The 15,877-nt window shown below is 35.3% G+C and overlaps 2 protein-coding genes across 8 annotated transcripts; one reads left to right on the top strand and one right to left on the bottom strand.

Annotated features, from left to right (window-relative positions):
- Positions 1–4,720: 4,720 nt before the first annotated feature.
- LOC141652702 (NAP1-related protein 2) lies at positions 4,721–9,388 on the bottom strand. 7 transcript variants are annotated; one of them, XM_074460291.1, is made up of 11 exons: positions 9,145–9,388; positions 7,651–7,773; positions 7,489–7,539; positions 7,228–7,299; positions 7,024–7,137; positions 6,858–6,919; positions 6,031–6,085; positions 5,877–5,933; positions 5,574–5,617; positions 5,041–5,088; positions 4,721–4,955 (listed from the first exon to the last, which is right to left on the bottom strand). In XM_074460291.1, the coding sequence occupies exons 1-10, from the start codon at positions 9,265–9,267 to the stop codon at positions 5,049–5,051; spliced, it is 741 nt and encodes a 246-aa protein (XP_074316392.1). In that variant the 5' UTR covers positions 9,268–9,388; the 3' UTR covers positions 4,721–4,955; positions 5,041–5,048. The 7 variants fall into 7 exon arrangements, with proteins under 7 accessions (XP_074316392.1, XP_074316390.1, XP_074316389.1 ...); XM_074460289.1 differs by having other exon boundaries at positions 4,721–4,936; positions 5,041–5,087; positions 5,567–5,617; XM_074460288.1 differs by having other exon boundaries at positions 4,721–4,944; positions 5,041–5,087; positions 5,567–5,617.
- A 2,292-nt stretch (positions 9,389–11,680) lies between these two features.
- On the top strand, positions 11,681–15,413 carry LOC141650975 (cation/H(+) antiporter 14-like). The gene is made up of 3 exons (XM_074458707.1): positions 11,681–11,686; positions 12,696–13,688; positions 14,277–15,413. Exons 1-3 carry the CDS (start codon positions 11,681–11,683, stop codon positions 15,411–15,413), a joined length of 2,136 nt encoding a protein of 711 aa, XP_074314808.1.
- Positions 15,414–15,877: the final 464 nt, after the last annotated feature.

Raw genomic sequence — 15,877 nt, forward strand, 5'->3', positions numbered from 1 at the left:
TCCGTATTGTTTTTAATTTACAATAATAAAAACTGTTTAATTTCCCTTCATTAAAAATGATCTATATTTATTTTCAAATACTAGCTCGTGAAATACCAAAAATAAATGCGCGCTCGTGCAGATATTGCACTCGCGCTAATTGATACTTGTACCGCGTGCTACAAACCATTAGGCCACTTATCCATCTTCAGCCTATATTGTACAATTGTTACTCTTAAAACCTAAAAGTATATATTCGACCCCCGGCCTTAATCCTGCGGCCCTATTCGCGGAGGGTCCTGCTAATAGACAATATGCCGTAGTTATTCTTTAATAACTATTTTCATTTATTTGTTTGTTCAATCTGATCTTAGCTATCACTTTCTTTATAAATCATATACTTAATAGAATTATTTTGTGTGAATTTTCCTATGCATTTAATTTCGAATATAATCTAACTATTCCGTATCAATCAAACAAATAAAAATGTCAAAGAAATAAAAGTAAAAGTAAATGGGAATGTGGCATGCAAGTCTTTAACACATAAATGGAAAGTGAGGTACAACAAAAATAACGTTGAATGGTGCAACTTGTCTATGCATAATACCACAAAATGCAAGATTGTAGATTTGTAGGTGTCTAAGAAATGACTACTTTTCACATTTTGAAATAATAAAAGTCTATAAAATCATACCAATTTCTATTTACGGTTTTAACTTAAACGAGAAAAATATCACCATTTAATCAATTTCAAAGGTTCGAGTAATGATGTTGTTTCTGAATTCTGTATCAAAGGAAGTGCTGAGAATGCTGAACAAACGGAAGCTTTGGCAATCAGGGAAGCCTTAAAGTGGGCACTCTCGCAAAATCCTTCATATTAACATTTTCTCTAATTGTCTACAGGTTCTTGCTCAAGTCCTACGGTTCTCTCAACTCAAACATTGGACTAGGAATACTATTAACGATATAACCGATCTAGCGGCAAACTTTCATTGTATTTCCTTTGCTTATGTTCCTAGAATTTGTAATAAAGCCGCTCATAGGATAGCTAAGCGTGCTATTAAAATGTAGATCTTGTTAACCCGATGTCAAAAAAAAAAAAGTTTAGAGTAATAAATTGGTGGTATCAGAAATGTTTACATTTTATCTTTAACTTTAGACGAATGTCACAAGTCTGAAATCAGACTTTTCAATAAAAGTCGGTCTGCATATATATTTATTGATTGAAATCGTACTAAGCAAAAGATATAAACAAATCTGCCCTAAATAAATTGGGACCATAAAATACTAGCACATAAACAAAGGGCACTATCACTATCAATTTATATGAAGAAAGTTTGAAAGTTGATGATGATTTCTGTGTAAATGATATGGGTTGTATGCTCTATTCTCTAATTAGATTGATTTTGTTCTAACTTTGTACACTGTTCCTCGTGTGTTTACCAATAGTGTTACTGTCACAAACTCACAATGACGTTACATATATGGTCCATGAAGAGCTCTTTTATTTTGTTTTGGACGGATATACCCGTACCCTCGGATTTAGTCTACCTTAATCGGTAATAAACGAATGTTACCTATTTCGACTTATGAAGTTTGTTGATGGTTGGCGATTATAGCTTCTCTTTAGGCCTGTCAAACGGGTTGGGTTTCAATTAGGTTGTATGAGTTAGATTAAACGGGTTACCAGGTCCGGGTCGTGGATCGAGATTTTGAGGAAAAATACTTCTCCTATCTATATAAAGTTGTTATTTAAGCCGTTTTAACTTTTAATCTATTTATGTCTTAAGAGGAGCTAGGTCAGTAAATTATCTAAGCTGGTTCGTAGAGCCCACGGAATCAACTCGGTCAAATCTGATTTTGAACTGATTTCGAGTGGAGCATGCATGACCAAATCCATTTTAGGCTCGTTTTTTTTTCTTTTTATCATTCAATTTTAGTATTTTGCAACTATTTTTGTTTGTATTGAAATGTTATTTTAGCATTTATGATTATACTTTTATTACGGTATAATTGTTAAATTTTTTGTATTTAATACTTATCTTCAAACATATTTATTTTTAATCTAACTCAAAAACTGAAAAAACCGAAAATAATGACTAAATCGAGTTCGAGTTGTGCTCGAGCCTAACCCAAACCAACTTCGAGTTTCGAGCTTTAAATTTTTAAGCTATGAGGGTTTGAAGCCGATTTTAAGCTCAAGCTTAAACTTTCGAGCCAATTCCAAACCACCCAAGCTCGAGCTTAAATCGGCTGGTTACACTTACACCCCTTAAGAGGAGGTAAATGATTAATTAGTGGAAGCATCCAAGTAAATAAAATTGGAAAAAGAGACAAGAGAATTGGAGTAGTTAGTACAGTAGGACAGAAGCCCACGTGAGTGGAAAATTCTTGACTAATTGGGCCAAGTAAAATGAGATGGGCCCCCAGCACTAAGTAAAAAGTGGGGTCAGTGCTACCTTTTAAGAAACCACTGTCTTAAATGCTGAGAATGAATGAGTGACTGAGATTTCATATATGAGATGTACTGATTACGACGTTTTACCATCAAACACCTAATTCCCCCCTTTCCTCCTGCTTCCCTTCCCCCTTTCTTTTTTGTCGGATTTTGTATTAACTTATTCTTAATGATTATTACTAGTTACTACCCGCCGACATCGCGGGCGGGTTTAAGCTTAATTTGGCCCATTTCGGTCCATTTTTTTTAAAATAAATAAAAAAGTTTGTGAAATTTAATATGTATGACAGAAAGTAATAGGATGGATTTATCATATTTAGAGATGAACTTGGCAACGGTTTTAAATGTTGATCATAGAGCTTAAAACCTGACTTGATCCTAAACATATGGAGTATTAGTATATTTAACAAAGTTTTTATATTTGCCTGTTCTTTTTTTGGCCTCAAACTTATAGGATCTCGAATCGAATCGAATCGAACTTATAGGATCTCGAATCGAACTTATAGGATCTCGAACTTAATCGAACTTATAGGATCTTAATCGAATCAACTTATAGGATCTCGAATCAACTTAAATTAAGTGACATATAGGATCTGAACTGAACTTATAGGATCTGAACTGAACTTAACTTAACTTATAGGATCTGAACTGAACTTATAGGATCTGAACTGAACTGAACTGAACTTATAGGATCTGATCTGAACTGAACTTATAAGATCTGATCTGAACTGAACTTATGGGATCTTAAGTGAACTTAAATTAAGTGACTTTAAGTCCAAAAGAACAGGGCCTTAATTACATCCGAATATCCGGTGCTCAATGTAGTTCTAACTTTGTAGGTTGTAGCATCTTGAACTCGAATAAAATATGAATTCTAACAGACCCTGCCTGGTAATGAATTTGGATCATTTCCATTTCTTTTTCTCCATTTCTTCTCAAATACACCCATATTTTAATATATTTTCTCTCTCCATCCATTAAAACTTTATTTTTATGAAACAATTAGAAGCATTGGATCGTCACAAGATTTGATCTGAACTGTTTATACAAAATGAAGGTCAATTTCTTTTGAGAAAACGGAGAGAATACGGATTGCCTGGTAACAACAAAAATTATTGTTTAAGATATCAATATTCCTTATAAGGGTAAACCAAAGAGGTATTACTTAGTAATCCCTCATTCCAGTCATTTGTTTGCCTTTGATTTTGGCACACAGACCAATAAAAAAGAGGGAGCCAATTATTAGATGACAAGTAGACCAAACTGAGTGTGAATGATTCAATTGCTCATAAAGACATGATTAAAATGTAAAGACAAACAAATGACTAGCTGACTAGTCGACTTAAACAATGATAGTAAGTATATGACAAGGATAGATGTCCAGCCCTCCAGGTAATAGCAAGAAATTGTCTAATTATATGAAGTGGCGAATTTAGATCCGTTCTTTCATTCAGATGAATATATCCGACTTAAGCAAGACTAGCTGACTAGCCGACTTAAACAATGAGAGTAAGTTCAGTTGAGTCACATCATGATATATAAGTAGAATTTAACTAATTACTCGTAGATAGCTTTATTTACTATTTTACTTGCCAAAAGTTGCCACTTAGCATCAATTATGTGGACTTAGGGAAGAAGGATAAAGCGGCCCGCCAAATCTCCGAGTAAATCAGTGTTAACAACTCCGCCACTTTTAGCTATGCATAAGCTGCTTTGATTTGGCTAATCTTATTTAGGATATACTTTAACTACTAGGATCTATTTCTGAGTCATCATTCCAATGCACAACTCTCCTATAATAGACTTTCCGAGACGATGCTTTATTTCTTAGTTTAAGACGGTTCTTACATCTGATTGAAACATAGGTGAAGAAAATGTGAAAGATCTTAAGTTAAGAGCTATTGTTAAAAAATCGATTTGTTTTATGTTGATTAGTTTAACGTTGTTTCAATTAATAATTTGTCGTTTTGATTTTGGAAAAAATTAATTATTTTATGTCGATTAGTTTTACCATTTTTCGATTCGTGGAAAAATCAAAGGTTTTTCAATTGTTTATTATTCGATATTAGGTGTTAGTATCGATTCATCGATAAAATTGTTTGCCGGTAGTTGAATTGAAATGTTTGGTGTCGTCGATTCGAAGCAATTGGGTACCATTTAATGTGATCTACAATTCTACACACTAGGCCCAAATATCCAAGGCCCATGGGAATATTTGGTTGAAAAAATTTCAAAAGCTGTTTTGTAGCTAGCTAAGAATAGAGAACATGCAAGCCTGATATGGACCCAACTCGATATCGAAGCGATTGCTAGCTTAAGAATAGCCTATACAGCACACCATCACTCTTTTACAACAAAAGCTTAATTACTGCATAATAAGTCCGGTGCCAATTTAAATCGAGTATAGCCGCATAGGTTACATAAGCAACTCCAGATGTCGTCATCATCCTCCCTATTAATATGCTTCCAACAATATGGTACTAAGGCGACAATATGGTACTAAGGCGCTAGGTGACCGCTATACAAAAACAAACAAAACTAAGATGATCCGATAAGGTGAGGGCAACACCAAGCTCAAATAGATTCAGCAAATAAGTCATTACCTTGCTCGTTACTCGTCATCATCTTCATCAGAGCCTTCATCTTTGTCCTGTGAAATGTCAATGACATTAATTATTTACACAAGCTTTTTGGTAATTGGCGCCTGGCGGTAATAATGATGGCCAAATAATGTTTGCCTTAGGTGAAGGCCCGTGTTACCCTGACTCTCCGACACGGGTATCGTGTCTGACACGTGTCGAGTGCCGGATACGGCTATTTTGTACGAATTTTTTTATTTTTGGGTCTAAAATGAAGTGTCAAAGTGTCGTTCGATATCGGACAAGTAGGTGTTGGATACGCGACACGGCAGCTAAGTGAAGTGTCGGAGTAACATAGGTGAAGGCATGGTAACTATTTCTCGCATTTTTTTTATTTTATTTTTTTTAAAAAAAAAAAAACTATTTCCCGCATTTCCTAATTTCCCCCCCTCTACTACCACCAGTTTCCTATATGTTTACTTGTATTGAGGCCCAGTTACTCGAGAGGCAAGCATTGAATATAGAAATTTTTTTAATAAAAATTCAGTACCTCATCGTCATCGTCATCGTCATCTCCATCAAAATCGACTTCGTCAGCATCCTGGAACATAGATTATCATTTAAGCTTTGTTTTGGGCAAGGAAAAAAAATGGAGGGAAGGGGATATGGAACCGAGGGAGGAAGTTATCCCTCAAACAAAGGATATTATCTACCCACAAATTCATTCCCTCCCTTTCCGCCCAATTCCCTTATCCAAAACAACGAGTTCAGCTTTATGTGTAATTCAATCAACTAATCATGGAAAAAGAGATTTATATCAACTGCAACTATAAAAGAGAGGACTGAGTCGTAAAAGTTACAATGTTGAAGTATGTCAAAGGATTGGGCCAAAGATCCTCCTTAATGATTTCAGCAACCTGCAAATTTACAAACAGTTGTCCACGAATTATCAGTCCGACAGTCGTTATAGACCAATGCTCAAAGGTCCCAGATAGACCAAATGCCCTTACTTACCTCGTCATTGATGTCGTCATCAATTTGATGTGTCTCAGTAAACCAAGTGAAGAAACTACAGGCACAATAGGAAAAGAAATGAGTAAATTTGACGCATTGATTACTAGAGAAATATCAACATTTTATCCATTACAAACAGATGCATATCTTGTGATCAAAGCTACACATGCATACAGTCACATTGATCAAGTTGCATGTTCAGGTTACAGTTCTTTAAGAAAATCGGAAAGCAGGGCAGAAAATTGCATACAAAATGACGAGTGAATATTGCAGAAAACAAAACAAAATCTTAGGATGAAACCAACAATTAATTCCAATAAACTTTTTCAGAGGCCACCTTGGAACCTCTCACCCTGATCTATTTCGAACACAACCCAGTTATGAAGGCTCCATATTGCAAGACGACATTACCACTTCCATCCTTTAATCTCTCTTCTATTGACTTTGATGGTCGACTTTCATCATTAACTCTCCAAATATATTTAAAGATACAATTTTAAATTTGTCATGTTCGATTTATCAAAACATTTTTTCATGCTATCTTTTTAATTGTATAACGTGAGAAAATAGCAGTCACGATTGACTACCTACTTTAATGGGGACAATATAAATGGGATGGGGAGTAACAACGAACAATTGGATGAAGTAAAAAAAATATCCCCTCTTCAACTAAAAGCCTCACCATTGAAAATTAGTTAAATTACACAGCTAAATTAAGACATTTTACGCATCAATGACAAGCTGACGGCGCTACTAATTCAGTCTTCTGAACTACAAACATTCTCAATGCATCTAGCAGGTTAGCTAAGGTCATGCTGAGGTTTTACCTTTCCTCCGAAAGAAGTCTCTTGTTGCCTTTCTTGTTGTTATCGTTGCCATTAGTAATTCCCTAAACATGCTCGAGATCCTCGAGTCAGCACTCAACACTTCAACAGAGACAAAGGTACAACAATCAATTTGAAAATTAATAAAGAGCAAAAGACAGTTGATTACCATCCCTTCTTTCCATTTGATAGCAGTCGCTGTGACTTTCGTAGTTCCTTCTTCAAGGAACGTGAACGTTTTAGTAAGTTTTTTGTCTTCAAAATAAGGATTGGGGCTGAAATTCTGTAGTCAATAAAAGGTAAAAAATATGGTTTTTTATGTTTTATTTCACAAAGACAAAAAAAATGTTGTTTTAATTAAGATCTTACTTACAAAGCTTATTGAATATCCTGATTTCACATCCTTCGACTCAACCACTTCAATAGAAGTTAGGTGCTTGAAAATCTATGCAAGAAAATTTGGCAAGTAAATTGAATAAGCATACAAAGTCAAATGATAAAGCGTGTATAGATTCTAAACATCAAAAGCAAAGAAAAATCACGAGTAATGCAACTGAAATTTTATAGTCTATATGATGATTGACACCTTAGACTCCAAAAAATCGAATGTACTAAAGTGAAAACAATTAAATACCTGATTATCTTCATCAGTCACAAGAACACTAAGAGCAGGATGACTAAGAAACTACACCAGAGAACGAATAAAGTTAGAGTCGGCAAGAACAAGGAAAGAGTCAGATCCCTGAAACTAAGATCTGTTGAAAGACTATTAACGCCAACAAAGTAAATATCTTACAGCAGTCACCCAGAAATGAGGAATGCCCTGTATGATCTCATATCGCTTATCATAAACTGGCTGACGTATCTCATTATACTTCTTCTCTACTTCCAGAACTTCATCACTGGCTTTCTCGTTAATCTAGAACAGTACACCCAAGATCTATCTGCGTTAATAGGTTTCTATAGCCGAAGACAAGAAAACAAGCAACATTCAAAATAACAAAATTGACAATATCAGAAGTATTTGTTGACGCTGTACATTATTCTTGTTTCATAAAACGTGAAAACTTATCCGGTAGGGTGACATGCATACAAGCTAATAGGTACAAGCAAAACGGCGATCTAATTTGGACATAATAATGACATATAGTACTGACCAAGAGTGATTTGAGACTCTAGGTTACCGAATTTGCTCGGTGCCTTGTGAATCGTGAATTTCTAAAAGCGAATTCTATCATGTTGCATATTGAAAATACATATAACACACATTCTGTAAGAGCGAATCGCGAATTGGTAAGGACGTATTCATAGCGAATTCGGTAACCATGTGACATTTTGAGTCATCAACTGTCTTATAATATAACGCAGCCAGTTTAGCGTAACAAGTTAATACGCTTCTCTGTCATCATTATAAATAACCATGTTGCAACAAATTAAATACCCGCCTTCCCGTCTTTATCCCATTTCCAAACATAATCATCCTCATAGACTCATAGCCCCCTGCTTTACATTTCATTTTTCATTTGGGCTTATAATTAATCCAATGATTCCAATCCAAAGTCCATAATCACAAACCGAAAACTCAGAAGGTTAAAATCGGCAATTTGGATCCTCTCTTCTCCATTCCCTTCCATTTCCTTGCAACGATCCAAATTCTATCTCAGAACGATCAAACACTCACAATCTTAAGCAATGGGTAACAAATAAAATGAATTAATGAATCTATAAGAGGAAATTGACCTCTTCATTTCTTTTAGGAGACGAAGTTGATCCTATCTCTAAAACAGATTATCACATTGGTACCCAACAACAAGTACAGAGGCTATTTGAAGCGACACTCGGCAAAAACATCTCCCACATCAACAAGACAACACTATACAACAACTACATTATCAAAACAAAACCTCACACTCATAAAATTACACTGCAAAATCAAGATGTGATGTCTAAAATGTCGAAAATAACATGAAAATCAAATTACAGAAAATCACCACTAAAATTTTCAACATCTTCTACATGCACAATGAAAATAACACAAACCCAACAAAAATCACCAATCATAAACCACAATTACACACATTTTGTACCAACAACCCTGACATTTCGATATATATACAAATGATCGGTAAACAAATGATTGGGACGGAGGGAGTATTTTTTTTAAGTTAAATAGCAAATTCCATCTACCCGTTATCCGGGTTAAAACTTTCAGCGGGGGTAAACGAGTAATGGCATAAGATAAACTCGAAAAGGAATCGAAAACATAAAAGAAGAAATAAAAAAAGGAGACCTTTTCGAGATCATCTTGGATTTCCTGAAGTTTTTCAATGGAGAGAACAAGGTCAGCGTCAATCTCAGGGGATTCTTCATCATCATCAGTTTTCAATTTCTTGGCTTTTGTGTCAGAAACCATTGTTATTTGTTAATGTTGTTGAAGATTTGTGTGTTCTGAAAAACCCCAGATATGGATTTCCTAAAACCCTAGAGACTGAGAGGTCCCCTCTTTTTTAATCGCTCCGTCCCGGTCAATTGTTATCTTTTAGTTTTGGCACAAAAATAAAGAAAAGAGGGACAATTCAATTATTAAATAACAAGTAGAACAAATTGAGGGTGGTTGATCAAATTGTTCATTACATTTATTCTTAAAATAGAAAACACAACAGTTGACTGAGACACCAAAATAGAATAGGACAACAAATGGCTATGATAGAACACAACAATTGATTGAGACACCAAAATAGAATAGGAAAACAAATGACCGTGATGGAGGAAGTATGTTTTTTTTTTTCTTTCTTTTTCCGGAGACCATCTGATTTAGTTCGGACTTGAGGTGGATACGAGTGTTGTATTTTATGAGCCCATGACTCAAATATGAAGTCTCTCGTTAAGGTAAAACAACCTCTTGTTAATTGATCTTTGTGTTTATGATTAGTTGATTACCTATAAGATTGTTGACCCAATAATTAAGCTTAATATTAATTCAAATAAAAGTGATTTTTAGTGTTTTGGTTAAAATGTTTGACTTAATAATAAATTAACAAAATTAAATAGTGCCGGAAATATTGACATACGCGTTGAAAAAGTTGACAACACTCTCGATAATGACCCCGACTCAAAATATTTTGACCCGGTAATGACTTGGACCGACCTAGCTCAATCCGAAAAGGCGAAAAGTACTCCGATCCGACTTAGCTTGACCAAACTTAACCCGACAGACCTAATTATCACCTCGGTAACGGTATATTGAGAAATATACATTTTTTTATTCAAAATTGTAATGATTATAATGCAAGACAATAAAAAGTCAAAAGGCAACATTATAGTAAATTGTGAAAGTATATATGATTTAAAAACAATATTTTCTTCTTCTCACTCGTTTGGTTGAACTTTTATTTTATTTTTAATATTTTTCTTAATAAACTATTCAATAAATCAACGTTTATTAAGAAGCTATTTTATCTTTTATTTCCAAAATATACCCAGTTTGGAATTTCAGATCAGGTTAAAACGTCTTAACCCTTACACATCAAATTTTTGGGAAATAATACTTGAGTCTATTTAAACTCTGACTTACACATCAAATTTTTGGAAATAATATCAAATAAATTAAGTGAGATGTTTTTTTAATAAATAATATTTTTTTTTTAATTTTAGTAAAGAGTATGAATATTATTGAATAAATAACGAGTGATTTAGACAAGATTTTTCCAACAAAAAAAAAGCGAGATATGCTCATAATACCTTACGCACTCAGTGTAAGAATACGTTGAGATATCACTTATCCAACCTTAACTTCTAAATTTTTTATGTCAAATCTCACAGCCAAACTAAATTTTTTTGAGAAAAATATATCTTAGTGGTCTATATAATTCTTTATATCACTATATATAGCCCTAAAGTGTAAATAACACAAATTAAACGCCTAGGTTGAAGGAGTCACAAGCTACGAACATTTGCATCTTCCAGATTCATTTACACATATTCCATTGTTTTTTCTATGTTACTTGTAAAAAAAATCTAATCTGAATTCTATTACTTTCATCAATTGATTGAGGAAATCATAATTTTCCAATTTTCCTTTCAAAAACCTAATTATATTCTTCTCATCATATCATTTATACGAACAAATCCAATTTCTTTAACTTTCTTACAAAAACCTAATTTTATTCTTCTCAAATCATTCAAATGAACAAATCCATGTTTTTTAGTTTCCTCCATAAACTAATCTTATTTTATTTTTCTTTAATCATTTAAATCATTCATGCCTATTGCGAGGCGAATACTTGTACCGATTGGTTGGCCAACCTGAATTGGGTGCATCAATCACAACAATTATTCAAAGTGGAGCATTGTAACATGCGGAATCAATTATTTCATCTAACCCGGCAAAATATGGAAGGAGTAGTTTAGCCTAATTTCGTTCCGTTTTCTGCTTTATAATTTTATTTTTTTTGTTCGTTTTTTCTAGTTTTGATTGATTCCGCATCTCCTTACCAAAAAAAAAAATCCCCTTCAAAACTTAATTTCCTTTTTCCTACATCAAACAATTTAATCAAACATTTTAGTAGATCAAGTAATCAATGGCAACATTAAATAACACAACCTTAGCACATAATTTATGGATAGATACTTTATGGAGAAATTATACAATTGTATGTCAAGAAAGTATACAACCTCGCAAAGGGATACATGGCCTATTTTCCAACCCTTCTTACATTATTAGTTCCACTACATCATTATGTTATTTTCAAATTGCCTTAATATTGTCTGTAACTTCAGCTGCCTCCTTTTTGCTCAAACCTTCTGGCCTCCCAATTCTTGCACAAATGGCTGTAAGTTTTTCCCCTGCCTTTTTTTTTTACTGTTTTAACCAAAATTCTTATTTAAGATGCGTATATAATTTTAAGCTTAAGAAAAGTCAAATATCCTCATATCGTATGAATAAGATAAAAGCAAAATGCATAGGAAAAAGTGAGTTTTATCTATTATATACTCATGTGAGATGATATTTGACCTGTTTTAATATTAAAATAAACTTACTATTTTAATGTTACATTATATATAGCTTATAACTTTCCAAGGTAGATAAATTTCAAAACTAATGGAAATTAGTTTAAGGAGGTGTTTAGTTGACGGCATATTAGAAGGCTTTGAACATGTTTGATAAATTAATTTGTCATTTATAGTGTTTGGTAATAAAGAGTATTTCAAAACATCTTTTGGGTCAATATGTTAGATAAACATATTGGTTGTCATATTCTAAATAGGAAAATACTTTATTTTACAAAAAAAAATAAGGAACCAAAGTTTACTGGTGTGAGTGGTAAGGCCTCTCATCTCTTAAACAAGTGGTCAGGGGTTCGATTTCTGACTCTTGCGAATGAAAAAGTCAAACTTGGGAGGGGTCAACCCATTAAATGCTTTGATGGAACAAGAAGGAGATTCTTCATTTGTCGGTAGGGATCTCCAGTGTCAACACAAAGAAAATAAGGATCTACTAATCTTATTTTGGTAATGACCAAAATGTTGATTGATCTTTGATAAAATCTACTGTATTATTTATGATCTACTTTCACAATTGCTTATGCTGAAAGTCTGAAACTAATTCGCTGGTTACCAAATACGACATATGGGAAAATGAAACAATGTTATTTTGTATAAACAATGTTATTGTGATCTCTACACATTTATCTCTTCATTGCGAGGATTTACATAATATACAGAGGGTAGTACTAAAACTCAATACTTCAGTGACACCATATCATTATCCTTTGAATGTAGGGAGGTGTAACCGAACTGATTGTAGTATTGCTAACAAAGCTAATTGAACTTTGAATGCAGGGAGGTGTAATAGTTATGGGGTTGCTGTTTCCGAATAAGGGACCGGGCGGGTCTAGAGAACTTCTACCCGAACCGGTCTTGTACACATTAAGATGTTTCTCTCACTTTGGATTTGCCCTACATTCATTCATGTTAGGGGTAGAAACTAATATGACAAGTGCACTAAGACGGATCGGAAAAAAGTCGATTACCATATGTTTTACCGGTTTTAGTTGTTCAGTGATTCTTAGTCTTCTCTCATATAGCCTTCTTCATGGAGTACTACCACCGGACTTCTCACATTCCGGCTCTTTAAGGCTCATAATTCTTCACCAATCTTTGAATTTCTTCGGAGTAACTTGTACAAATGTCAATAATGTCGGAATTAGTAACTCCGAATTGGGTCGATTAGCCTCGGCCATTGCTTTGATCATAGACGTTTTTAGCATGTTCGCGACATTTATCATATTTAATCTCATATTAGCTCTTAAGGCAGGGGATTTTTTGCAACCTATACTAGTATTAGGGGAGAATTTTTTATTATTCGTTCTGCTTCGGCCAATATTAATCCGTATTATAAGTTACACTCCTGAAGGACAAGCTATGAGCCAAAGCAGTTTTATGGCGGTTATAATTGTTATTCTAATTGCTACATTGGCGGGTACATTAGTTGATCAATATTTCTCGGTTTACTTATTCGCGTTATCCATACCAGAAGAACCATTGTCGTCGATTTTAGCAGAAAAATTGGATATAATGACTTCAGGGATACTTTTCCCAATATTTTGTGCAGTTCATGGGTTTCAAACTAATTTTGGATATCTTCATGATTTCGAAACTTCAATTGCAATAGAGCTTATAATACTTTCGGGTCACTTGGGTAAGTTTATAGGGACATTTTTATCTTCAAGGATGTTTTCTATCCCGTTGCGCAGCGCGATCGCACTTGCTATCATCATCACTTCCAAAGGTTACTTTGATATTACTATTCTTTGCCAATGGAGTATGAGTGAGGTAAGTTTATTTTTTTTCTCCCTCGGCTTTGTTTTGGTTACCCATAAGTACTAGAGCTGGCGAAAGCTGGCCCGACCTGAGGAATCCGTCCCGCCCCATCCGAAACCCGACCCGATACAACCCGAAAATTGGGTAAACCGAAACCGACCCGACCAAAACCAGCCCGGCCCGGTCCTATAGTGTTGTTCCCGGGCCCGACCAAAACCAGCCCGGCCCAGCCCGGTCCTATGGTAGTGCCATGCCAGCGCTGCTCTACCCCAACTCGGCCCACCCTTGGCCCGCACCAGCCCAATGAGCACATATACACACCTACCCATTATTTATACATAAAATTACCATCTAAATCTAAATATATAAGATAAAATATATGCTGATAACCTGACCGACACTGGGCCTCTAATGACCCGACCCGAAGATGACCCGACATGAACCGAACGGTCCCGAACCCAACACTGACCCTGACATAATCCGAACCTAATATGACCCGACCCACGTTGACCCGACCCGTAACCGACCCGATTGCCACCTCTACGGCCATAACGCCACTCGCTAATCTCGGTAACTTCCTGTGACTTGTTCTTATTGCAGATACTTAGTGTTCATGCGTACACATTGGCGTCCCTACATATATTTGTCACAACCTTTGGTCTACTACCATTGGTACGAAGATTATACGAGCCATCGAAGCGCTACTCTACTATTTTCCGACAAAATGTGTTAGCATCACGCGAAGGTGGAACGCTGCAGACATTATTTTGCATTTATAACGAAGAAAATGTACCGGGATTTATCCATTTTTTGGAAGCGTTACACCCTTCGAGAATCAACCCAATTCCCGTGGTTACTATCCAACTCATACAACTAACGGGTCGTTGCTCATTACCAATCATGGCTCCATGGGACCAAGTCAAATCATATGCAGCTCTTCGGTCAAACGTTGCACGATGTAACCGGGTGGTCAATGCTTTCACAAACCGTGAACGTAAGTTTAAAGGATACATTCGTGTACAAAACTATGTGTCCGTCTCGTCTTATGCTACAATGCACAATGATATTTGTAACTTGGCCTTTGAGAAGAATGTTAGTCTATTAATTTTACCCTTTCATGTGCTATGGACCGCGGAAGGGACCATCGACCATACGTCCCAATCGATAAGGGAAGTTAACAAGATGGTATTGGAAAAGGCGCCCTGCTCGGTCGCTCTGTTTGTTAACCGAGGTAGTAAAGATTTAATCCAACTTCAACTCCATGCCTCGAATCCTGGTGTGTATCGAATCATAATGTTATTCTTAGGGGGCCCGGACGACCAGGAAGCCCTCGCGATTTCACATTGTTTTGCGAACCACCCCTTTATTTCACTAACCCTACTGTGGGTAAAATCCGACAACAACAAAGCAAAGGACAAGACTTCAAGAGATTATCAAGTTGTCGAGAGATGTCTCGATGAAAACGGACTAAAGACCGATTATAAGGAGGTGATTTGCAATGACGGGTCTGAGACGACCGCTGTTCTGAAATCACTCAATGAAGAAGTTGATTTACTTGTGGTAGGGAAGCATCATGGTGCAGATTGTGTTCCGTTGTATGGACTTGACGGAGAATGGAAAGAATATCCTGAATTAGGAGTGCTTCCTGATCTTTTACTTACAGCTAATTTTAATTTCTCCATTTTGGTTGTTCAACAAGAGCCACAACATGGTTTACCCGTCTACGACGACGACTAATTATTGGATGTCCGTGGGTACGGAACTGTCTGTAGCAAATGACATTGTTTCTTGTAGTGATTAAGTAGATGATATGGTAGCGGAATTTGTAGCTAGATCCAGTTTAACAGTTGTAAACTGATTTTCGAGTAGGGTACGGCCTTTGTGAATTCTGATATTGCATATCTAAGAACAGTTTTACGTCTGATGGAACTCGTAAGTGAGTCTTATATCAGACGGTTCGCTGCATACACAGTAAAAATAAGCTGGTGTTAGAAAAAAGTGTAATCATGTCTTGAAATTTAGTTTTCTAACAAATTCAGTTGTTACCGGAAAGCAGTTTTATTCAAGTAATGACAGTTTGGTGTGGGCATTCCATCAAACACCTTGTGTGTCCGATCAATGTGGTAACTTTTAAGAACAAAGGATACTTATTCTTGTTTATAACCGTCTTAAGTTAAGACAACTCTCACACTCGACTAAAA

Source organism: Silene latifolia, chromosome 4, assembly GCF_048544455.1.
Source record: "Silene latifolia isolate original U9 population chromosome 4, ASM4854445v1, whole genome shotgun sequence".
NCBI classification, from domain to species: domain Eukaryota; kingdom Viridiplantae; phylum Streptophyta; class Magnoliopsida; order Caryophyllales; family Caryophyllaceae; genus Silene; species Silene latifolia.

Coding starts and splice junctions, on each gene's coding strand:
- LOC141650975 (XM_074458707.1), top strand. Junction 13,689..14,276: donor GCCAATGGAGTATGAGTGAG/GTAAGTTTATTT, acceptor TTCTTATTGCAG/ATACTTAGTGTTCATGCGTA.
- LOC141652702 (XM_074460289.1), bottom strand. CDS start 9,267: ATGGTTTCTGACACAAAAGCCAAGAAATTGAAAACTGATGATGATGAA. Junction 6,920..7,023: donor TCAAATGGAAAGAAGGGATG/GTAATCAACTGT, acceptor GAGCATGTTTAG/GGAATTACTAATGGCAACGA. Junction 5,618..5,876: donor CTTTGACATACTTCAACATT/GTAACTTTTACG, acceptor TCTATGTTCCAG/GATGCTGACGAAGTCGATTT.